We start from the raw sequence: 25871 nt of genomic DNA on the forward strand, positions 1-25871 counted from the left end.
GAAGAATCATATATTTTGATATTTTGATTTTTGCAAATGGAAGAACGTGACCTTACAACCTTCCTCTCATACCACTGCTTTACTAGTATTCTAATTTAACATGCATTTTATCGATATGCATATTTTTTTGAGAATTGGAATATACTTTTTGCATTTTTTGTTTTTAGTTTGAGATGTTTACACCAATTTTGGCACTCTTCTTATTTAGTTTTGTCGCAATTTCTTGGTCTATTATCTCAGACTTTATCGTGTAATGTCATGTTTTTTGAACTTAATATGAATTTTGTTTCGTTCAAAACCTTATTTTGCTGTTAGCCTTTCTTTCCTATGGATTATCACATGTTCTTTTTCTCACCGTTACCAATTATATATTGCATTTTATTATTCGTATGTCAATCCCTTAACAATAAACCCGTGCGATGCACGGGTCAACAATCTAGTTTATACTAAAATAACTAATTGGCGAACCACTAATCCCATGACCAGCACTTCTCCCATCTTGGACAACCGCTTGCCCCCACGTTCCCACTAAGGGAATCGTCTCCAAGCTTGAAATCGTGCTTTCCCGCCTTCATTGCTTAACTTTGACGCGATCGTTCTCTCAGCCTTGTTTCGTTGAACTTCTGATTATGCACGCTAGGCTTGCCATCTTGTCGAAATCTTCAAGTTGTAATGAAAAAGCCTTCGATTCTTGCTAAGTTTAGAGGTGCAACAAATGTTGACCATATTAGATGAGCCTGTTGAAATTACAGGCTAACAGAACCTTAATCGTATTCAATCATAGTCAATGAGAACTAACTATTCTTTGCCTTTTAGCTCGCCCATATTTTCTACTCCTCTTCCTATTCTTTTTCATTCTTTTACTAGATTTGAGATAACTTTCTTACTCAATTATCTCGTGTTCTTGATCCTTTTCTTCCTCCTATTAGATTGGAATTGAATTCTTGATGCACTTCTTCCCTTCTTAGTTCGGAACCAACTCGCCCACTTCATTTTTTGATTTTATGTTCACCTTTACTAACTTAAGACTGACTAGATTTGTTATTTTATCTCCTATTTCTCCTATGAAGCTGGAAACTAGTTCTTCTACCCAAATTTAGTCTTCTAATGTGGGTCGATTTTGTCTAATTTGTCGTTATTACTCCATTATTTATATTTTTACTATGTAATTAGTTCAATTTGCAAAGTAAATGGTACATTAAAGGGATTCCCAAGAAAGAGAGGTGGGTCACCTGGACCATTTAAATACCAAAGTTTCCTTGACAGAATCCGTACTATGTGACCTTTTAACAATACTACTCCTCACTTGTGTCATGGGTACCTTAAGTAACCTTAAGTAGTTTAAAGATTTTTCCTAATGATAAAATTTGTTTGGCAATCCAATATAACTACAACCGACTCTTCCTTAGTTACGTTTTTTTCCTATTAAATTGTGACTAACTCGCCCATTCAATTGTCTTGTAATCTACTTTCTTCCTTCGTTATAATCTACTCCCTTCCTGCGCCTATTAATTCGAAACTAACTCGCCTAATTAACTACTCCCTCCGTCCTATAATAACTGAGCCTATGATACGATGACGGTGAAGCAGTACAATAAAAGGCGGAATAGGTAAGGACAAAGAAAGAACAATTATTTCGAGCCAAGCGACAGCCAAAGTGTAACAAACATAGAGGCCATGATTAAATAAATTACAACGAACATGGCTTTGATTGATGAGAGTCTGAAACCTGTTGGGGATACTGCACTTGTAAAAATAATATGATATACATACAATGAAGATTCACACCATGTAGATTGTCGGCCGAGGAGTGTTTAACCTGAATTCCTGTATTGATACATCTCTGAACACTTTGTTAGGTAATATTCTGATAACAAGGAGTAAATATTGGATCGGTACATTGGCGAAATAACTTTTTTTTTTTTTTTTTGGTGGCAGAGTTTGAACCCACACCTTACATATATCATGGAGCATCGTTCAAACCAATTGACTTAAGTTCACGAAGACTAAGGAGAAATAACCTATTACTCTTGGTGCCGATTTTAAAATTGTCATGGTATTATTTTTTATTGTACAGAAAAGAATCAACCGGAACATTTATTCGACTTTATTGTCCAAACAAATCAATTTATCAATATTTATATCCATCAGCTACAGATGAAGAGGCCCTCTATCTACGCCTATAAGGTTGACTAAGATGTTGCTAACATTATGGGTTAATAATAACAAGTTAATTAGATTGCGATAAAGATAATTTTCCACTATGAATAATTCCAATCATTCAACTTGAAACTATGTCCAAATAATAAAACTGACACATTTTGTTTTTATGGCAATTTAAATTGAAAACAATATCACTTATTATCAAAGCCACTTGGATTAAGTTTCTTTTGGAGTTTTCAAGGTATCGTGTACTGATAATTCAATCATGTTAATACATACATATTCTTATAACAAAGAAACGAAAACCTTAATTTAATGATTATTGACAATATTGAAACCTGTGGTTGATAACGCTGCTGCGCATGGTTCCAACTATTATCGATGCACCTGTATTAACATCAGGCTAGGTAAATTAAGAGTGTATTTGGATGATGAAATGTTTTGAGGGAATGTAATGTTATGAGGGAATTCAAATATTTTGAGGTGAATTTCATTGTTTGGATAGGGGAATATAATGTAACGTTGAGAAAATGTAATATTATGAGGGAATTCAAATACTTTGAGGTAAATTGCCTAGAATTTTAAATTCTTTAAAATTTCCAAATTACCTCATCCAAACACACTTATCACCTGTAGTATGTTGGTGCTGCATATGCTTACTGATTCCTTTGAAGACGACATTAATTAGGCTTCTATCAGCGTGATTCTTAACGGTGACGTCGCCGATGAGATAAATGCTCGGAGTAGCACCCACATCAAACAACGGCGGTCACCTTCTCGGAATGGATTGGAGCGTGGCCTAGGCTAGTTATATCGAGGTTCCCACATACGGCGTCAACTGTACTTGCAGGAGTACAATAATCATATCTATGATTTAAACTGTTTTTTGAGATGTCTTGAGAATGATCCTAAGGTGGTATTTATAGCCCCTTGTGGGCTTGGTTTAGCGTGACTTAAGCTCCAAGCAAGTTGGACTTTAGGTCTTTTTACTTGAATCTAGATGAATCTAAGAAGGTGGCTGAGGTGGCGCCTCTGGAAGGACGCGCCTAGGTCCTTAGGAATATATTGACGGCTCAGTAGTAGTTAAAATTTTTGTATTGACCTAGAGGAAGTCTTGTACGGTCATAGCTATCACATTATTTAGGCATAAACACATTTGAAAAATAAATATAGAAAGAAATAAGAATACTATAATATTTATTTTTTATATAAGTAAATGATATGTTTATTGTTGTGTGTTCAAATGATATCTCCAAATTATTGTGATAGATGCCACCATGCCCACTTTCTTTTCATTCTCTCCCATTCTTGTATCTTACTGATTCTCCATCGCGATCACTTTTGTTTAGCATAATTACAAGGACCACCAAGTAGGTGACAAAGCATACGGTCATGCGGTTGCTTTGAATTATGACAAAAAGGCAGGGGTAAAATAGTATCTGATTACATTTACACACATAAAAAGATTTTTTTTTTAATATTAAATTATTTTATTATCAATTACTTTTTTATTATTAAATTAAAAAAATCTTTTAATATGGTGTTCCTAAACACTATTTCATTTTTGTTTATAACCATCGTAGAATTCCTTTTTGATTGAGTGATGGCACGATCGATATAATAAAGTCTTTGTAAGTTAAATCTCTCGGCGCATCGAATTATATGTGGACGATTTTGTTAATGCCATGACAGAAGAAAAGGCGTTTCCACTAAAACAAAATGATAGATAGAGAAAGGCACATGCTGTGGACCTGTGGTTGAAGTTATTCAGTCAGAATAGTAGACAATATATTTATTAGAGTATATGATTGTATCTCTTATGATTATATTTTATATTGTTTGTTTTTATTATTATATGTATGTTGATCTCCGTTTAAATAGACTAGCCTACCAAAATATGTAGAGAAAAAAATTGAATTTAAGACCTTAAGATGAATATATTATAAGGTTTTAAGGTTTCATGCCAACACCATACACTAGATCAACTCAAATGGTTATTATCATTTGTTCTTGATTTATGATTGAGTCTATGCATCCCTATAAATAGGGGTACAAGTGTTCAAATTCAAATCGATCCAAAATTAAACCATAAACCGATCCAAAAAATCGAATAATTTTAGATGCAATTACACGTTGTTATTATGGCTGGAAATGAGTCGAGTCGAACATGTATGAGCTCGACTCAACTCAATAAGAATTGATTTGACTCGAAACTCGGCTCGAGTTCGATACGAACCATTTTTTTAACTCGAGTTTGACTCGTTTAAAGTTCACGAACAACTCGGTTAGACTCGGTAGGTTCAACTCGTTTGCCGAGCAACACAATTCAAAAGTTTTTTTTTGTTTTTGTAAAAAAAAACATCGAGTTCGGCTCGCTTAGAGTTCATGAACAACTTGGTTCGACTCGATAGGTTCAACTCGTTTGCTCGAGGAACACAATTCAAAAGTTTTTTTTTGTTTTTGTCAAAAAGTATAACTCGACCTTATATTTCATTTAAAAAATAAAACAAAAATTAATCTAATCTGAAGAAAAAAGTAATACAACTAACTTGTTATGTAAAAACTGATTGGATTGGATTTCGAATCAATTTTTCATAAAAAAAAAACTGAACAAAATCACAAAAGTAAATATTAGTACTTATTTGTTCTTTTGTTAGTTTATATTATGCATTAATCTTAACCCACAAGATGCATGAGTGCCAAGGACTGAATCATCAGTGTTTATCTTAACCCAAATAACTAAAGGAGGCTGCAACACAACCGACACAATATCTTTGAAACACTTACGACGCACATTAACATGAAAATCATCCAACAAAGGCGCATATGAGAGGAAACAATAACCTGCGGACAGATTACAAGTCATTGCAACATTTGTTACGCCGCTAGAAAAAGCAAATTAGAAAGGGAAATTAGTGACGGGAAAAGTAAAATCCTTCACTGATTTTTTCATGGCAAAATTTAGTGACGGGATTAGAGAGTGGTTTCTATTAATTTCCTCACTGGTTTTTCTTTTTTCAGTAGTGTAACAATCCATGATCTAGTAGCATGATTGGCTACACGGCCATTTGTAAACCTAATACCATTTCTTGCGATCCAAATTGCATGTAAAGTATGAAAAACACAAGCAATAGTAATATCAAGAGCTTGAGAGCTATTATGAAGAGGAACAAAAGATAATAATGATGCAAAAGATCTGAGATCAAAGTGACAATGGAGCAGCTCACCAAACCAAATCCAAAGTGCAACAACAAAAAGGCATGAAAGAAAGTGAGCAGAGGTTTCGTAAGCAGAAAAACAAAGAGGACTAATATTTAAACAATCATTTGTGACAACTTTTTTTTTCTTCTTCTTCTTTTTATTGGTCAAAAACAATGGAAGGAGAAAAAAGAAGAAAGAGATAATAAAAGCATAATGTGAGTATGAGAGAGAAAATTGCCAAAAAATTGTCACAAATTGGTTGTACAAATATCATTTCTCAAAAACAAAACACTCAAACGGAAACCACGTTGCAGCCGCATCCATAAGTTCTCATCCATTGGCATCTTGTATTGAAGTAATCTCCAAAAAATAAACGAATGAGAAGGAGAAATGCAATGTCTCCAAATTCGATTAGCCGAATGAGCTATAGGAGGAGCGATCCAAACACTTATTAATATTAATGGATGTTGCATTTTGGATATCAAAAAACAAATCCAAATTAAACCGCAAATATTTAGATTAGATTGGGTCGGGTATTATTTTTTTTAAAAATAATCATCCAAACCAAACTGAGCCGGTTGTGATTTTTATTTTAGATCGGATGAATTTTTACTTCAAAACCAATCCAAACCCCACCACAAACACCCATAATAAGAAGTAGTATTAGTCTCCCTTCAAAAATATGAAGTAATATTAGTTTTATTTTATTTTTTTATCAAATTATGGTATTGTATTGAAATTCTAGTCTCTCTTTAATTATCTATATTGTTAACAATTTCAACTAACTTTTCCAAGTTATGGCCATTTGTTATTCTGTTTTCATGGGATGAGGAATTGAACCATTTACAAAGTAAAGAACAATATATGGTTCCCCCTAAAACAACAATATACGGTTTATCAATTATAATTAAACTCTAAATTTATTAGATCTATACATTTTATTGAACTCTATATTTATTAGATCTATGCAGTCCACTCATTCCCTTCAATTTGTCTATTTTTATATAGAACTTTTATGCTTTTCACTTTTGAAAATATCTTTGCTTCTTATTAAAAAAGGGAATGTTATCTTGTGCCCTAAAGGCACAAGTTAAGAAGCCAAAGATAGAAATATTTTGTTGGAAATTGTGCATTCAATATTCTAGAAATTTGAAATCTTATATTTTCAAGACAAAAGTTATTATTTAATTCCATTTTTAGATTCTTAACATGTGCCCTGAGGGCACAAGTTAACACTACCCTGTTAAAAAGCATAGCAGAATGTGGATAACCGTCCCATTTTGAGTGAGGGACCACAATAAAAGACAGAAGGACTGTGTATAGACCACCCCCAAATGGTTTTTTTCTTTCAACACTCACTTTTTCAATTTCCAACACTCCACATCATTTTCTCTCTCTTATTCAACACTCATTCAATTTTTACCTTATCCAATGGTTTTTCATTCAACACTCTATCCCACCACTTTTTATTTGTTATTCTTATTTAATTTTTGTTTTTATAATTATATAAAATTATAATTATCGATTATAATTAAATTAAAATAATACAATTAACAATTTATTTTTTAGTTTTTTTGGAAAAACAAAATTTTGTAAAGTAATTTATTTTTATTTTCTTAACTTAAAATGCACTACAACAAACTAAGCACGCGACACACAAATAACTTAAAATGCAATACAACAAACTAAGCACGCGGCACACAAATAACTTAAAATGCAAGACAACAAATTAAGCATACAACACACAAGTAATTTCTTTAGTACGATACAAATCATCTTCAATCACGATACATTCCAAACTTTGTCCATATGTGCTTCACTAGACCTGCTTGCAATTCGTGATGAACATTTGGATCACACAACTCGGATCTAGCACGCACATGATTTGCAAAAGCTGGTAACACCTCGGTCGAGTATGGTTGCGGTGTACTAGATCCACTTCCCCCAGATTGCTCAAAATCGGTCCAACGTTGAGCATATGTATCTCGCTCATCCTCAACAATCATATTATGTAATATGATGCATTACCTCAAGATGATACGCAAATCGACTATGTCCCACAAGCGAGCTGGTTCACGGATAATTTTAAATCGAGCTTGAAGCACTCCAAAAGCACGTTTGATGTCCTTCCGACATCCCTCCTGATGTTTTGCAAATAACTTATCAGATTCACTTTGAGGAAGTCTAATTGATTTGACGAATGTTGGATAAGAAGGGTAGATACCATCAACTATATAGTATGCCATATTATAGGGACGTTGATTCACAAAGTAATTCACCCTTGGAGCCTTTCCCTGTTCCACATCATCAAACACTGGTGACCGGTCTAGAACGTTTATATCGTTCAACGTTCCCGGACATCCAAAAAAGGCATGCCAGATCCATAGATCATGAGATGCAACTGCTTCAAGAATAACTGTGGTGGTTCCCTGACCCCCCTGGTAAATTGACCTTCCCATGCTTTAGGACAATTTTTCCACTCCCAGTGCATGCAGTCAATACTCCCGATCATCCCTAGGAACCCCCACATTTCACTAACATGTAGTATTCTTTGCAGGTCATCTTGGGTTGGTGCTCTCAAGTACACTTGCTCTTACAATCATATGATTCCTTTGCAGAATCTAAGTAAGCACTCCAATGTTGTACTACTTGCTATTTTGATGTATTCATCGACCGCATCTGCTACCACACCATATGCTAACATTCGCATTGATGTGGTACATTTTGCTAACGATGATATACCTTCTTTATTGGCTGCATTAACTCGCTGGGTGAAGTAGTTACCACTACTTGAAAGGTCTCCAATGATTCGAAGGAAAACGTGTTTTTGCATCCGGTTTCGACGACGAAACATTGCATCGTCATATGTAAGCTCATTGGCAAAGTAGTCATCAATTAGTCTTTGGTTTGCCGCTGCATGATCTCTATTGAAATATTTTCTAGTACGAGATGCACTACCTTCCCCTAATTTTTTTCGACGCTGAATAAATCAGTTGACGATATAAGTGTCTTCAATATCACGTTTTTGGTAGTAGGCTTCGATATCAAAAGGGTCCATTGATAGTTTTTTTGGAAGTAGATATGAATGAGATTTGTGAAATTGGAAGTAGATATGAATGAGATTTGTGAAATTGTAAGTAGATATGAATGAGATTTGTGAAATTGAAAGTAGATAAGAGTCCCTACATATAAGTACATTGTGTGGTGGACACTGACAGATTCGAAAATGGAGATAATTATTAAAGCAAATAGTATGTGAAATAATGGGCACACAGTGGGCATAATTTTTAAAGCAAATAGTAGGTGAAATATTGGGCACACAGTGGACATAATTATTAAAGCAAATAGTATGTGAAATAAGTCACGGGGGACTAGACAACACTTGGGACTATCAATGGGAGAGCTTAAAGCAATCACTGAGGACTAGACAACTCTGACAATTATTAAAGAAAACACTGGGGACTAGACAACACTGACAATTTTGACTGAATACAAACAAATATTTGATTGAAATTAATTTCCGAACAGCTCACGCTCCAACTTTTCCAACAGCTCTTTTTTTCGGTCATCGAGATGCTCTTCGGAACTTAACTTTACATACAATTTCATTTTCTTCAATATGTTTTTCTCCTGTTGCACCAAGGTGAACTCTTTCAATTGTTCAATCTCTTGCACCTTGATTTCTTTGAATTTAACCCACTCCTTTTCCACCTCCTCCAAGGCATCCTTGCTTTTCTTTTTACCTTTTTTCTTTAGCTGCCTCCCTACCCATTGGACGAGCGCTAGATCCTACAGAGTCCTCGTGAGATCTCTTAGATCCACTACTTCCTGACCCAACATTTCCTCCCATTTGACTACCATAATGTGGTTGATCACGGAGAGCGTGCCATTCTTCCTTTAAAGTAAATTGAACATTCTTCCCACATGCAAATAATTCCTGCGCTTTTGCCAAAACATCATCTTCCGACCAACCGCTTCCTTGCAAACGCTTAGCGCTTTCATAAGCACCAATCCATTTATTTATTACTTTGCTCATATAATTAAAATGGTTTCAACATGCAATTACATCACGCGAAGGATCGAATGAGCAATGCTCATTACAATACTCAGCAATTTTACCCCAATATGCTTCACCTGTCTGGTTTCTCCCGACAACACTGATTGTTCCATATTTTATCCACCCACTAATTAGCACCAAATTTTGTTCAGTGTTCCATGCTGGTTGCTGGTTTCTCTTGCTCTTAGGAGTTGTACCCTCTGGAATTGGAGTGACTTCATTAGCTCTTGTCATTCCACCACGATTTATTTGTGTTGAATATTCAGGATATTCACCAACACTCTGAAAATTTTCATTCACCATTGACATATAACCATTAAATGGGGGTGTTTGAGATGGATATCCCATCATAGATCTATGATATGGATTAAAGTTGTTTGGAACAGAGGATGTGTGATTGAAATTTGGTGCAAAACCAAAATTAGGCATGTTTTGAGGATGTTGGTTGGGAAATTGATTTGGATTTTGAGGATGTTGGTTGGGAAATTGATTTGGGTTTTGAGGATGTTGGTTGGGAAATTGATTTGGGTGTTAATAATTGTTGGGATTTTGGTAGCTAAATGGGTAATCAGAAGAATTTTGGGTGTTGAAATGATTATTATTGGGATCCATTTCACTAAATAAAGACTAAAACTTCAAAAGAAAAGCTAATAATAAGATTAAGAGAGTGAAAAACTTGGTTTTTTTTTTTCTGTGTCCAAATCAAATGATCCAAGTCTCTATTTGTAGAGAAAAAAAATCATGAATTTTGGTAAAAAAAATAAAAAAAATTATTTGCAATGAAATAATTGAGTCCAAATTATAAAGATAATAAAAATCTAAGCAGCCAATCGTAACATGCCAAGTGTCCCTACATTATCCAAAACATTTTCTCTCTCCGCGTCCACTGACGCCACACGCGCCCTGTCGGCGCGTGCATCTCACGCGCTCGCTATAACAAATGAAAAACTGACGCGTGGCCTGCTCGGTTCAGAGTTCAACATGTTGATTTGCTTCATCACCTCTTTCCTCCACATCATCTTCAATAACCTCATTCCAATGGTTCAATATATTGAAGCTTGCTTTCAATAGGCTCATTGGACATGGTCTTATAGCACCAATTACCTGACACATAAATGTGCCGCCAAAGAATTGAAATTGGATCCCATAAATAAGTCTACTTGCATAAAAAATAAGAAAATAAGATGAGAAAAATAAGAAAATTGCTATTTTCGCATAAAAAATTCTCTCTCATTACACGCAAGTCATACAAACTCACGAAAATACTCTCCACGTAAGTCACGCAAGTGTTAAACTCAATGTAACTTAAGTCATGATGACATCCAACATGACTTAACTCACGCTCATTACACGTCAACGTGACTTAACTCACGTAGGTTGTAAGTCAGCGTGAGTTAAGTCACGTGAGGCCTTTCCAGTACCAAAACATTTGTTTTGGCTTTTTTTTTCCTCCTAATTTCCTTCATTCATTCATACTTCCATACATCCATCCGAAGGTGAGAAAAACACAAGAAGAGGGGGTTTAATTGTGTTAGCTTTTTCTTCTTTTTAAACTAAGTCCAAAGTCCAGAGTGTTCAGATTCTAGAGTAATGTTCAAAGTCTAATGCAGCGGATAATAGAAAGATATATATATACACACACACACACGCACAAAGCAATTATACATGTTCCTTCCACAATCTAGAAGTAGTTCAGTCCCCCTTGCACTTCCAAGGAGAGTTCACTAAAATCAATGTCTGATTACAAATGCTCAAGAACACAAGCAAGAGACTTCAAATACTGATAACACGCAAAATACATTGTCTAAATAGTTTAATTTTTATTTATTTTTGGGTCGTTTATTGTGTTTTGTATGTCTTCTGGCTAGTATTTTGTTGTGTTTCAGGTAACGAGGGTGTCAAAGGTAAAAGAACCAATAAGGAGGTGAAAAGAGAAACTTGAGTTAGTCAACGACGGTCAGCCCATCACCATGGCTAATGACATCATGCTGATGTCACACTCAAGTAAGAACAAAGAAAGAGTCACGCTTCACTCCAGGCTTCCGTTTTTCTCTGCAGGAAATATGAATTCAATCCAAATCCTCTTTCCACAACTTTAGGCTCAAGCAAAGTGTTTTAGTTACAAATTCAGTGCTATAAAAGGAGGCAGCTGATCAGAATGGGGACACGTTGCTTTTACCCTAGTTTTTTTAGTTTCAGATTTTTTTCTTTTGAACCCGAGCAGCCGTAATTCAGAGATAGTTTTAGAACCCTTATTTTCCAAAGAAGTTCAATTTCATTTTGGCTTTATTGTTCCATCTTAAATTCACGTTAGCTACTGCAGTATAATAAACTTGTCAGAATTCTTGTTTTAGGCAATTTTAATTTCATGTTCTATGTTATAATTCCATTACCACTGCTACCGTTTCGATTCCCTTTATTTCAAGTTGCAACTACGTAATCTATTTCTCAATTTATGTGCTTACTTTGATTTTGATTGTGGATTGCTATTGTTAGTGTTAAGTGCCGTGTTCCATATATACATATATAAATTCCTGTTGCTGCGTGGATATTTGATTCAATTTCAATCCATTATTGCCGTGCCTAATTCTACAAATTGCTGGGTAAACTGCTTGTTGCGGCTTGGTTATTCTTTTAATTTAAAGTGTTCATCAATACCAGTTTCGGTTCCTTTTATCTTTTTGCTTTTAACATGTATTATCAAAATTATATTTAGAGAATAGTTTAATCATGTCTGAGTAGTCTAAATTGAGTCCAAAACGAAAGGACCGTCGTACCGACGGACCTCGTGTAGCTGCGTGTCCTTTTAGTGTAACGAGAATTTAAATATTTGTTTTGAAAAATTATGTTTTGCAATTTAAAATGTCTGCTACGAAAGTAGAGACACATAGATATTGTTTACGTATCGAAAGAGCGAAAACGATATCCGACTTTGAAAATTCAGATTTTTAATTGAAAAGGTTAAAGCGAAAGCACTTCTTTTCTTTTAATTTGTGCAACGTTACTCGAGTGACAAAGGTCGACGGAAACCGTCGTTTTGGTCTCTACCCTTTAATTAATTAACTAAAATTTATTTTTATATTCCGCACAATACCAAACTTGTTTGAATTTTGCCTTAGATAAACATAGAAACAACAAGAAGCGGTACTTGTTAAATTGGTCTCTGTGGATACGATACTTTTTATACTAAAACCGACGTAGCCTTACACTTGCGGCCCTGTCAAGTTTTTGGCGCCGTTGCCGGGGACCAATTTTAGGCAATATCGCAACTCTGTTGTTACATCGTTTAGACTAAGGCCTTTTATTTTATTTAAAAAAAAACTTTGCATGCGAAAAACCCGAAGTGCTGGAAATCTAGTCAGCTACGTTGACGAAATTGAGCGCTACTTTCGAGCTAGGCGCCGATTGTTCATCGATACCCCGTCGCAGTCTGAGACTCAATCAGAAATGGGCGACAACAACAACGATAACCGGCCACTGAAGGATTTCGTTGTGCCCTCTGAGGAGGAGCCTCATACGAGCATTGTCCGCCCTGCTATTGCGGCGAATAACTTCGAGCTCAAACCCTCCTTAGTGCAAATAATTCAGCAAAATCAGTTCTCCGGAAACCCAACGGAGGACCCGAACTTGCACCTCGCTACCTTCGTGCGGTTCGCTGAGACGTTGAAAGTGAATGGTGTCCACCCTGAAGCCATTCGTTTACGTTTATTCCCTTTCTCCCTCAGGGACAGAGCCAACACATGGCTTAATTCCCTACCGTCAAATTCCATAACGACATGGAATGAATTAAAAAAGGCGTTCCTCGCTAGGTATTTCCCGCCGAGCAAAACGGCACAATTGAGGAACCTAATTACTTGCTTTAGGCAGAAAGACGGAGAGTCGCTCTTTGAAGCGTGGGAGAGATACAAGGATCTATTGAGAGCTTGCCCGCATCATGGGTTGGAAAGGTGGTTGATCATCCATACCTTTTACAATGGTCTCCTGTATAACACAAGGATGACTATCGATGCCGCTGCGGGAGGAGCTCTAATGAACAAGCCGTTTGCTGAGGCTTGGGGCCTAATCGAGGATATGGCCCAAAACCATTACCAATGGGGGAGCGAACGCGCTTTAGCTGAAAAGGACCAGCCCAAGGCAGGGATGTACGAGGTTAGCAGTTTTGATCATCTGAGCGCTAAAGTTGATGCGCTATATAAAAAGATAGATAGTCTAACCGTCACTGCACATGCCCCCGTGGCTGTTGTGGCCCCTAACTGTGAGATTTGCGGGACACCTGGACATAATCCTACTGAGTGTCATCTGTTAGTCGATACAGACCAGGCAAACTACGCGCAAGGGAACCCATATGGGCAAAGAAACCCTAATTTCCCATATAAAAATAACAATCCCACCTATGCGCAAAATCGTGCACCCATTGCACCCCCTGGTTTCCAAGGTCAAAGAGGAGCCCCTGTTGCTCCTATAAAGTCTAACCTAGAACTAATGATGGAAAATTTTGTCATGGCACAGTCCCAACAGAACAAGGAGTTCCTGAATCAAAACATTCACACGAATGAAATGATTATGCAGCTTGCATCTAAAATTGATATATTGGCCACCCATAACAAAATGTTGGAAACACAAATTGCACAAGTGGCCCAACAGCAAGCAACTGCAGCTGCACCATCAGGAACTTTCCCTACACAACCTCAACCAAACCCGAAAGGGGAGCTGAATGTCGTTGCCCTGCATAGTGGAAAAGAGGTAGGGAATCCTAGTAAGAGGGAAGGCACTGAGAAAGAGTATGCGCCTATTGAGAGTGAACAAACCTCAAAGGAAAAGGCGGGATTTGAGGAAGAAAAAGAGAAACCCTATGTACCTCCACCTCCTTACAGACCTCCAATCCCATTCCCTCAAAAACTAGCTAAATCAAAGAGTGAGGGACAATTTAAAAAGTTTGTTGAGCTCTTGAAAAAGCTCCATGTTAACATCCCTTTCATTGAGGCTATTATTCAAATGCCCTCTTGTGCGAAATTCTTAAAAGAAATTCTGACAAATAAGCGGAAGGTTGATGTCGATGATACTGTAGCACTCACTGAGGAGTGTAGCGCTATCATTCGGAACAAGATGCCACCTAAATTGAAAGATCCAGGGAGTTTTTCGATTCCTTGTGTTATTGGCAACTACGTCATTGATAAAGCTCTCTGTGATTTAGGTGCTAGTGTGAGTCTCATGCCTCTTTCTATCTACAAGAGGCTCAATCTAGGAGAGTTGAAACCAACAAAAATGTCCCTACAACTAGTTGACCGATCCATAAAATACCCAGTTGGAATACTGGAGGATGTTCCTCTAAGAATTGGTCAGCTGTACATTCCCACTGACTTTGTGGTGATGGACATAAGTGAAGACTCTCACATCCCTATCCTCCTAGGAAGACCCTTTTTAGCCACTGCTGGAGCTATTATAGATGTCAAGAAGGGAAAAATAACCTTCGAGGTTGGAGATGAAAAGATCAAGTTCCTCTTATTCAAATTCATGAACAACCCATCAATTAACGATTCATGCTGCCTTGTTGATACCATAGATGGGTGCGTTAAGGAGTACTCCTCAAAGTTACTCCCAAATTAAAGGTTGGAACCCCCTGAAAGCTGAGTAAGGCGTCGAGCTACCGACGTTAAATGAAGCGCTGCGTGGGAGGCAACCCACAATTTTTATTTATTGACCTTATTTTTATGTTTATTTTTTTTAAGAAATAAAAAGATCAGTCAGAGTTGGCAAGGATAGGTGGCATGTCCCAAAGGCAAAAGAAGAAAAATTTTGGCAAGGATATATGGATGATTCAGCATCATGGGATGCCCCCAGATGACGATTGATCTGCTAGGTAGTGTCTTTCCTTTTCTTTTATTTTTATTTTTATTTATTTCCATTGAGGTCAATGTCAGTTTTAAGTGTGGGGGAGGAATTTCCCACCTTAACAGTATAAGTCTTAATTATCGAGTCAATAAAATGTGTAGTTTTTGCTTTGTTGTCTAATTCTCCCATTTTATGAACCAATAAAATTTCAAAAAAAAAAAATAAAAATAAAATAAATAAATAAATAAATTTAAGGCTGAGTTCGATGATGACTTTATGCATGTAAACACCCTTTCCCTTTTTTAAGTTTCACTAAACTCATATCATATTTCAATGTGAAAATTCTCTTTTTGAGAAAAGCACAAAGTTGCAGTCTTTGAGTAATTGTGTAGGTAGGTATTTTAAGGAACACGTTCTAGCTTTAATGTTAACTTAAACCCTTAAAAGTCTTCAGAGTAAAATTAGTATAAGTTTGTGTGGGAAATAATTGTGCTTTATTGTTATATTTTTAAATTGTTGAACTAAAATGGGGCGGGAGAATGACACCAACATGTGGAGGAAAGGACACTCCCTCTCTGACTTCCTAAATGTGGTGGTGACTCCCTAAATTGAACTTAAGTTCCAAATCCCTCAAAAGAGGAAATAAATTCACCAAAGCTAGGGGGAAAGGACACCCTCTCCATAAAGACTTCCTACGCGGAGATGATAAAAAAAATTTTGCAGCACTACTTAGGGTGATTTTGAATCTAGGAGGAAAGGACACCCTCTCCATAAAGACTTCCTATGAGGATAGATAGCCCCTAAGCAATCTGCAGCCCCTTGTGCTTAAATCGTTAATTTAATTCTAACTAAATTCCCATCTCTCTTATACGAAATGAAGAAAGAATTTTTCTCGGTTACTTTAGTATTAAGGATAGAACATGTTCCTCATAATATCTGTCTTATACAGGAGCAAGAAAAGGGTTGGACTACACACACACACACACACACTCACTTGAAACTATTGTAGGGTTGATGTCATCCTTGAAAAGTGTTTAGGTTGTGATAAGTGCATCCCGAGAACAAAGCCTTGAAAAATAAAAATGCAATTGATTTTTTGTTCATTCTGTTTTTTTTGAATTATGTTGTTATCGTCCCTTGCTTTTTTTTGCTTGAGGACAAGCAATGGTTCAAGTGTGGGGGAGTTTGATAACACGCAAAATACATTGTCTAAATAGTTTAATTTTTATTTATTTTTGGGTCGTTTATTGTGTTTTGTATGTCTTCTGGCTAGTATTTCGTTGTGTTTCAGGTAACGAGGGTGTCAAAGGTAAAAGAACCAATAAGGAGGTGAAAAGAGCAACTTGAGTTAGTCAACGACGGTCAGCCCATCACCATGGCTAATGACATCATGGTGATGTCACACTCAAGTGAGAACAAAGAAAGAGTCACGCTTCACTCCAGGCTTCCGTTTTTCTCTGCAGGAAATATGAATTCAATCCAAATCCTCTTTCCACAACTTTAGGCTCAAGCAAAGTGTTTTAGTTACAAATTCAGTGCTATAAAAGGAGGCAGCTGATCAGAATGGGGACACGTTGCTTTTACCCTAGTTTTTTTAGTTTCAGATTTTTTTCTTTTGAACCCGAGCAGCCGTAATTCAGAGATAGTTTTAGAACCCTTATTTTCCAAAGAAGTTCAATTTCATTTTGGCTTTATTGTTCCATCTTAAATTCACGTTAGCTACTGCAGTATAATAAACTTGTCAGAATTCTTGTTTTAGGCAATTTTAATGTCATGTTTTATGTTATAATTCCATTACCACCGCTACCGTTTCGATTCCCTTTATTTCAAGTTGCAACTACGTAATCTATTTCTCAATTTATGTGCTTACTTTGATTTTGATTGTGGATTGCTATTGTTAGTGTTAAGTGCCGTGTTCCATATATACATATATAAATTCCTGTTGCTGCGTGGATATTTGATTCAATTTCAATCCATTATTGCCGTGCCTAATTCTACAAATTGCTGGGTAAACTGCTTGTTGCGGCTTGGTTATTCTTTTAATTTAAAGTGTTCATCAATACCAGGTTCGGTTCCTTTTATCTTTTTGCTTTTAACATGTATTATCAAAATTATATTTAGAGAATAGTTTAATCATGTCTGAGTAGTCTAAATTGAGTCCAAAACAAAAGGACCGTCGTACCGACGGACCTCGTGTAGCTGCGCGTCCTTTTAGTGTAACGAGAATTTAAATATTTGTTTTGAAAAATTATGTTTTGCAATTTAAAATGTCTGCTACGAAAGTAGAGACACATAGATATTGTTTACGTATCGAAAGAGCGAAAACGATATCCGACTTTGAAAATTCAGATTTTTAATTGAAAAGGTTAAAGCGAAAGCACTTCTTTTCTTTTAATTAAGAATTTATTGGATTAAGAAAAGGGATTTTTTTAACCTTGTAACTATACACTACGAAAGCAGGGAGTTACGTGCCTATAAATTCCGACAACGTATTGCGAAAGCAAACGATGTCTCTTGTTCAATATTTTCTACAAAAGTTTTATTTTTCTCGTTACTATTTAATTTGTGCAACGTTACTCGAGTGACAAAGGTCGACGGAAACCGTCGTTTTGGTCTCTACCCTTTAATTAATTAACTAAAATTTATTTTTATATTCCGCACAATACCAAACTTGTTTGAATTTTGCCTTAGATAAACATAGAAACAACAAGAAGCGGTACTTGTTAAATTGGTCTCTGTGGATACGATACTTTTTATACTAAAACCGACGTAGCTGTACACTTGCGGCCCTGTCAAATACTCAAGCACACAAGCAAGGGATTTCCTATGCTCAAGCACAAAAACAAGAGACTTCTAAACAAACATAATTACACAGAAAAATGTTTGGGTTAAACACTTGATATACAATTAGTGGTGTTCTTAATACAAATCAGATAAGACTATTAAGACTCTAAAATTTCTAAGATATGAAAGTTTATAAGAAATTCTAAGTTTATGATGCACAACAAATTCATCAGAGTTTTGGCACTAACAAAACGTTGTAGAGTCTCTCGTAATCTTCAAGTCTTCACTCCTTTATATAGAGATGTGAAAGAGATGTTGAGAGTTGCCAGCGCATCAAAGAGTCGCTACGAAGCTTGATCAAATCACCAATGATCTGTTGCTTGATTTGGTTAATGTGCTATGAGGGAATAATTTAAAACCCAATCCTTGTTTGGAGAATTAACCAGCGTAGACACAGTTGTAGCTTGTACTATGTGTAGACAAGAGCAGAGTAGTGGTTGTACAATTGTACCACTGTCCTTTTCCTGCATTCTTTAGTGGATAATCATCGAATGCCTTCTATTTCCTCTAAAATAGTCGTTGCTCCAGGCTTTTATTCCTTCTGCAAACATGTGTCTTCATGATAACTAACTTTAACTAACTTCAGCTTCTTGACTTCAAACTCTTATGAACTTCAGACTCTGGATGACGTCAGACTCTGGCAGTCAGCTTCTGACGAATCTTCAGACTCTGATGGTCTTCAGACTCAGACTTGCAAGATAAGCTTCCTTTGAAAATTCCATTGCTCTCTCCCTGATTGTTGTTAATCTAATTAACAAGTTGACTTTAGGGTCTGAGGTTTGTAAGCTCCCTCTAGGTCTGATAGTTCTTAAGGTGAAGTTTGTAAGCTCCCTGTGAGTTCTATCCAAGTTAATTAAATTCATTTTAATCATAAAAATGACTCTTAGAAATAATTCACATGAAATTCAGAGACGAAGAGATGAGAAGAAGATTCTCCGAAATTAATTTTAATTTTAATTTAGTGGACTCAGAGCCTAAATGTACTATATCCTACTCCCCCTTTTGTCATCAGCAAAAAGACTAAAACCAAATTAAAGGGAGAAGTAAGAAAAAAATGAATAAAACATGAATATTTCTAAGCATATATGAGCAAAATATTATCAAAGTATAACTTAAAGTATCAGAGACAACAATAAAAAAAAGTTTCAGAGGCACAAGATGGCAGAGGCATAATTAACAATAAATAAACAGAAGAGCATTCTAAGGTTGTTGTTGTTGTTGTTTCTTCATCATATCCAGAAGAGCAGCAACCATAGACTAGATCTCTGATTGATCAGCCTTGGAATCCTCATATTGTTTCTGCATCCTTTGCTCAAATTCCTCTTGTCTTTTGATGTTTTCTTATTGTTGTTCTGGTATCTTCTTCTCTAATGCTTCTTGCTTCAGCTTCATAGCATCCAACTCAGCTTGCAACTTATCCTGGAAGGAAATTACTTCAGGATCTTGACTTTTCAGAATGATAGGATCAGGTTTCTTCAGAATGTGAGATAGGCAGGAACATTGAAATCCAGATTTGACTATGTCAGGCACTTCTGGAATCTCATCTTCTTGAGGAGTCTCATACTCTTTGAGAAGCTAAGAGTAACTAATCTGCGTTGAGTAATATGTCCTCAACTCCATTTCATCCATACTTCTGCAGACACCAGAGAACCATTCTTTCTAAGTCTCGTGTTGAGAGGCAACAACCATCTCTTGCAAACTGTCTAGAGCACAATCAATGAGTTTCCTGAGATGAAGCCACTTGAATGAATAGTTGACAAGATGTATATCATTCCTTCTTGCATCAACTAACTCCATAAAGCTTTCAAAGATTTCAATGCACATGCTACTTAGAATCATATTGGTATCAATGCTAGGAGGTGGATTGATGGTTTGAGTTTGAGTTTCTGTTATGACAATCTCCATATTATCAAAGGCTGAGGATTGATGGTTTGGATTCTCAAAGGTTAATGTGATATCAGGATTATTGAAACACATAATAGTTTGGTGAGATGAGGTTGGATTCACATTTTCTGATGCTTCAGTTATGAGAACATTAGAGTCTGTGATGACATTTTCTTGTTTGGCGTAGTATAGAGGTTCAACAGTTAATGGTTAAAAGACTGATGAAAGTTGTTAAGAAATTCTAAGTGAACTTTTGAATGCATAACAATTTCAGTAGAGTTTTGGCACTAGTAAATTGTTGTTGAGTCCTTGCCAATCTCTAAGTCTTCACTCCTTTATATAGAGGTGTGAAAGAGACATTGTGAATTGCCAGCACATCAAAATAGAGTCGTTTGACGCTTTCATCAATCACCAATGATCTTTTGCCTGATATGGTTATTGTCCTATGAAGGATCAATTTCAAATCCATTCCAATTGTGAAGGAACATCGTTGAAGGAAGAGCTGTTTTTCTTGTCTTGTAGCAGAGACAAAAACAGAGTAGTGGAGGTAGTGGTTGTACACTTCGTACAATTGTACTTTGTCAACGCTCTTTAAAGAACAAGCATCCAATGCCTTCAAATCCTTTCAAAATAGTCGTTGCTTCACTCTTCCAGTCTTCTGCAATGCTCAGACGAGATTAAATCCATTGAACAGCCTTTGAAGCTTTAAGTCTTGCATCTTCTGATGAACTTCAGCTTATGGTGATCTTTAGCTTCTGATGAGATGCTTCTGATGAACTTGCTTCTAATGACGTCATCACTTCAGGAGCACTATACTTCAGGAGCACTTCTCTTTAGATGCTTCAAGCTTCCTTTTTGTTAATTCCTTAGCTCTCTTTTGTTCTTTCAAAACCTATTTAAGATGTCAAATTTTTGTCTATGGTCCTGTACACTTGAATAAATATTAGCTTATCCAATTGACAATTATTAGTACCTTGTTATCATCAAAACTCTCAAAGGGTAATGTTAATCACATTTTGTTCCAACAGCAAGGACCAAGAAACCACTTTCTGAGCCAAGCCAACTCTCTTAAGCGAGAAATTTCTAGAGAGCAGCCATCCATCTTACTTCTATCCACGCTTCTTCCTCGCTTCAAAGGAAAATCTAACTTGCTTAAGCGAGATCAATTCTCTTAAGCGAGTTTTGTCCAGAGAGCAAGTGAAGAATTCACTCTCCAACTCGCTTCCAGCAGCTTAAGCAAGATTTGAAGAATGAAGCCAACTCGCTTAAGCGAAATCAGTTCGCTTAAGCGAGTTTTATCTAGAGAGCAAAGGAAGAATTCGCTCGCAACTCGCTTCCATCTCGATTAAAGCGTGATTCATCAAGTTCAGTGGATAAGGTCCATGTGGCAGCCTTCCAATGGCCAGAGTGGGATTCCTTGGAAACTCGCTTAAGCGACTTCAGCTCGTTGAAGTGAGTTTGCCCGAACTCAGCCCATATAAATAGCTTTCTCTCTCTTTCCTTTGTATCTTTTCACTGTTTTATTCATTTTCTGGTTATCTAGAGAGAGAAATAAGGCATTTCTAGTGAGAGAAACACATAGCAAGGGTGTTAGAAGTAGATTCTTCCCAAGATTTGTAGAGATATCATGAATCTTAGCATGGAATCTTCATCTTTCTTCCATATTTTGCAAAGCTATCATAGACATATGTAGCTACATCTTTTATATAAGGTTCTAGCTTATTTATTCAATATTGTTATTATTCTTGTGTTTAATGCTTTATTTAAGATTTGAAATGTTATTGAAAGTTACTTTTGGATCTAGGGTTAGAATAATAATCTATCAATGTTTTTATTCTAGATATAGGGTGTAAGTTTTGATAATCACTTTGTAATCAAGAACTTAATGTTATTGGTTCGTTTAATAGATTGAGAAATCGTCGATTAAATGATACGATTGAACTCATGAAGTTATTTAGACATAAATAACGATTGAAATCATGACATTATTTAGACATGAATAATGTTGTTGAGTAATTGTGATAATATCGTTTAAAAAGCTAGAATATGTTATTTGATCATAAGATTGCAGTTGTTACGTTTGGTTGATTAACTCTAACCCCAAGCGAAATGGCCCTATTTCGTCTCGATTTATTGTAACGTCGATTAGTTAGAATAGTTTTACACAAACAAACGTTTAAACCAAACACTTAAGATGATAATTAACGTTGAATGGCTTATGGTACATGCTAGTCCCTGTGGAAACGATACTAAAATACTCACGTGTAAATAGTAATATGACATGTAAAAATCTTACATCAAAATGGCGTCGCTGTCGGGGACTGGCGCGAATGTATCAAAAGCATTGCAACAATTTTATCATTTTAAGAAATTTTGCACAAAATTCTTTATGGTACATATATATCATTTTTATCCTTTGTGTTGCTAACCACTAGGTATAGTCTTAAACTTTGTTTATGCGAAGTACTGTTCTGGAAGATCAATTTTGTTTGACCCTGAAATCGAAAGAACAACTCGCAAGAACAATAGTAGAACTAGAAGAGAAAAGAGACTAGCTAGGCTAAGGCAACAAGAAGGAACTTTGGGTTTTATTTCTTCTTCATCTTCAGAATCATCTCTTGAGAGAGAAGAACCAATGAATAACAACGAAGATCATGAAGATCATGAGGATCATGAAGATCACATTGCTCAAAACCAACTACCTCCTCATGAAGGTAATGGTAATCAAAGTGTGATGCTGTACTGGACTAGCCCAAGGAGACTTGATCGCCTTGGAAAGCAAAAGACAAAGCAAGTAGAGATGAAATTCGGAATTCTCCAAATTCTATATGCTCACCCTTTTGCGATTTTAGATCATGAGGACCCATTTTCATTGAGAAGCTTCCTCTCCATATAAACATGTGGCTCTGCCTGACAGGTTACCCTAAGAATTAATTGTAGTTGCTTCAACCCTCTTAGGGCTATATAAACCGATTCTAACCCTTTTTTACCCTACTTTCACTTCTTCTTTTTCGGTCTCTTGGAAAAAACCTTTTTAGGGTTTGTCTCGTTTTTCGCATTCTCTAGAGAGAGAAAAAAAGAATAAAGAAGGAAAGAATGGAACGATTGGGCGATGATGAACTCATCAGTATTACAAAGAAGGTTGTTGAGTTTGGTACTCATTATCTCAGAGATTTCATGTTCACCTCAAAAGATTTTGCAAGAATCTGCAAACTACCTGTCGTTCTTAGATCTTTACCCCCAGATTATGTGGATTGGCTCAACAGTGATGACGTCATGGAGGATCAGGCCAACTTTCTCAACATGATGGTTGAAAGTGGACATGCAGATTACTTCATTCTTCGCGCAATTATCCTCATGTTCGATTCTGAACTTAATGTGGCGGATGTTTGACGCGTGTTAACCCTTGCGTCTGACGCCAAGGCTAAAAGTGCATACTATTTTTTGGCGATGTTGGATGCTTCTACTAAAGGAGGTGAAAACATTGAAAGCGCTATCTCCGCCTTTACTAGGCTTTTTAGGACACAAAAACTTCATGCATCACGATTAAATATGGTCAGTTGGAGAACTCCTTATTGGATTCGCGCTCGTTCCTTTTGTTGGGACCGACCAATGCCTAAAGGCTTAGTTTTCAAAACCTTTCGAGTTTCGAAAGATACTTGCCATGGGGATGGAAGATTGTCTGGGTTCCACTTTCCTACACCGGGGGCTAATTATGAATACTCCCATACTAGGGTCTGTATCCGTTGTATGTTTGATAGCGAGCTGCATTTTTTCAGAAGGACATTTTGCCTTGGACCCTTCTTTTACAGCTTTTAATCTATCTTACGGGCCTTTTGCTTTTGTAGTATCTTATCGAATGTTATGTAAAGGAAATTGCTTCTAATGTCCTAACATTCGACACTTTTGTACTTCGCCCATTAGTGGCTTTAATCACTTAATGCCATGTTTTTATATTCTCTTCGAATTAGTCTAAAGTTATTTTAACTTCTTGTAATAATGGTTTATATTTCTTCAAATATTTCCCATTTATGCGTATGATTCGATTGTCATCATTCAACTCTTCGATTTCATATGCATTGTTCGAAAAGACTCTTAGGATTTTCCATGGTCCTTCCCAACCAGGTGCCCATTTACCTAAGGCTTTGTTTCTTTTATCCATAGGCAAGGTAACTTTCCAAACCAAGTCATTCACATCAAAAGTTTTTGATTTGACCTTTTTGAAATAAAACTTGGTTATTCTCTCTTTTTGCCTCATAAGGATGTCTAATGCTTTTAACCTTTCTTCATCTAAATCAACCAATTTGTCTAAAACCATATTCCAATAATGGTCAACAGGAATTTCATGTTGTCTTTGAACTCTGGTCGATTGAGGACAGATTTCTGCAGGTAACACAACACCATGTCCAAATTTAAGCCTAAAAGGAGTAGTTTTAGTTGACTCTCTAGGAGAAGTTCTATAAGCCCATAGAGCTTGATCAAGGATTTTGTGCCAACCTTTTGGACTTTCCTTTGTCTTCTTTTTAATCAAAGTGATTAGGTTTTTGTTGGTTGCTTCGACTTGACCATTTGCTTGAGCATAATATGGTGTCGAAGTTAACAATTTGAAACCTGTTTGGTTAGTAAATCGTACCATTTTTTGGCCGGTAAAAACTGATCCTTGATCAATGGTGATAGTTTCTGGAATTCCAAATCTTTGCAAAATATGATTTTTAATGAAACTAATGACCACATTTTGAGTAACTTTTCTTAATGGGATGGCTTCTACCCATTTGGTGAAGTAATCTATTCCGACCAATTTGTATTTGTGCCTTGCTGGCGAACCTGGCTTAATTTCACCAATTACATCGAGAGCCCATCCTTTAAATGGCCAAGGCTTTACAATCGAATGTAATTCACTAGCAGGCACATGTTGGATTTCTGCATGTAATTGACATTCTTGACAACCTTTTGCAAACTCTATGCAATCTTTTAACATAGTTAGCCAGTACATACCTTTGTCAAAATAGAAGCCATTTCGTCTTGTGACCTGCTTGATGAGATCCACATGCACCACTATGAGTATCTGAAATTGCTAAATATGCTTCAGTTTCACTAAGGCATTTGAGTAAAACCCCTTCTAGAGATTTTTTAAACAACTCATTTCCAATAATCACATAGCTTAATGCTCTGTATTTAGTCCTCCTACTAGTGTTTCCTGCAAGATTTTGCAAGTATTCGACAATTGGTGTTCACCAATCATTGTTTGATAGGTTGTCAATGGCACAAATTTCAGGAAAAATTTCAAAAATTTCACCATTTGAACCATTATTTGATTCCCTTGCCCTCCAAGTTTTGGTGTTGATAATTTATCTGAATCATATTCTTTTGAGGCAAGTTTTTCCCTTATTTTGATAAGCTCTTCAAACTTTATCTCAGTGATTCTATATCCTAAAGCAATTTGTGCTAAGTCATTTGCTTCTTGATTTTCATCCTAGGCACACGTTGAATGTTTTCCCAGTCGAAACGTTTCAATAAAGTAGTAGCAGTGGCAAAGTAAATAATCAAATTTTCTTTAACACATTTGTATTCTTTTGTTAATTGCTTTATGACTAATTTAGAATCACCTCTGATTTCGACATCTTTTGCCCCCAGTTCGAGTAACATCTCGAGTCCTGCTATCAAGGCTTCGTATTCAGCCTCATTATTAGTGCAAAGCTTATCAAGTAGAAACTTAAGTTTGGTTGGAATATTCTCAGGCGAAATGATTAAAATTCCTACTCTAATACCATTTTTATGGCTGGAACCATCGAAATAGAGCTTTCAAGGTTGAACATCGACAAAATTTAATGATTCCTCAACTATGGAATGATCAACAATGAAATCAGTAATAATTTGACCTTTCACAGAT

At 36.1% G+C, this 25871-nt stretch overlaps 1 protein-coding gene, 1 non-coding gene and 2 pseudogenes across 2 annotated transcripts; 1 reads left to right on the top strand and 3 right to left on the bottom strand.

The window, feature by feature from the left end:
• Positions 1 to 7142: 7142 nt before the first annotated feature.
• Positions 7143 to 8422, bottom strand: LOC146946914 (uncharacterized; annotated as a pseudogene).
• A 400-nt stretch (positions 8423 to 8822) lies between these two features.
• LOC146946915 (uncharacterized) lies at positions 8823 to 10033 on the bottom strand (annotated as a pseudogene).
• Positions 10034 to 11326: 1293 nt separating this feature from the next.
• LOC146946916 (uncharacterized) lies at positions 11327 to 17022 on the top strand. The gene has a single exon (XM_085744716.1). It carries the CDS (start codon positions 12749 to 12751, stop codon positions 15026 to 15028), a length of 2280 nt encoding a protein of 759 aa, XP_085600842.1. The 5' UTR covers positions 11327 to 12748; the 3' UTR covers positions 15029 to 17022.
• On the bottom strand, positions 13257 to 13362 carry LOC146946917 (small nucleolar RNA R71). Its single transcript, XR_015029510.1, has one exon. It is a non-coding gene; the product is annotated as a small nucleolar RNA R71 (small nucleolar RNA).
• Positions 17023 to 25871: the final 8849 nt, after the last annotated feature.

The sequence above is a fragment of the Medicago sativa genome, chromosome 2 (genome assembly GCF_051527215.1).
Source record: "Medicago sativa cultivar Bolivia chromosome 2, Bolivia_mono, whole genome shotgun sequence".
Classification (NCBI taxonomy): domain Eukaryota; kingdom Viridiplantae; phylum Streptophyta; class Magnoliopsida; order Fabales; family Fabaceae; genus Medicago; species Medicago sativa.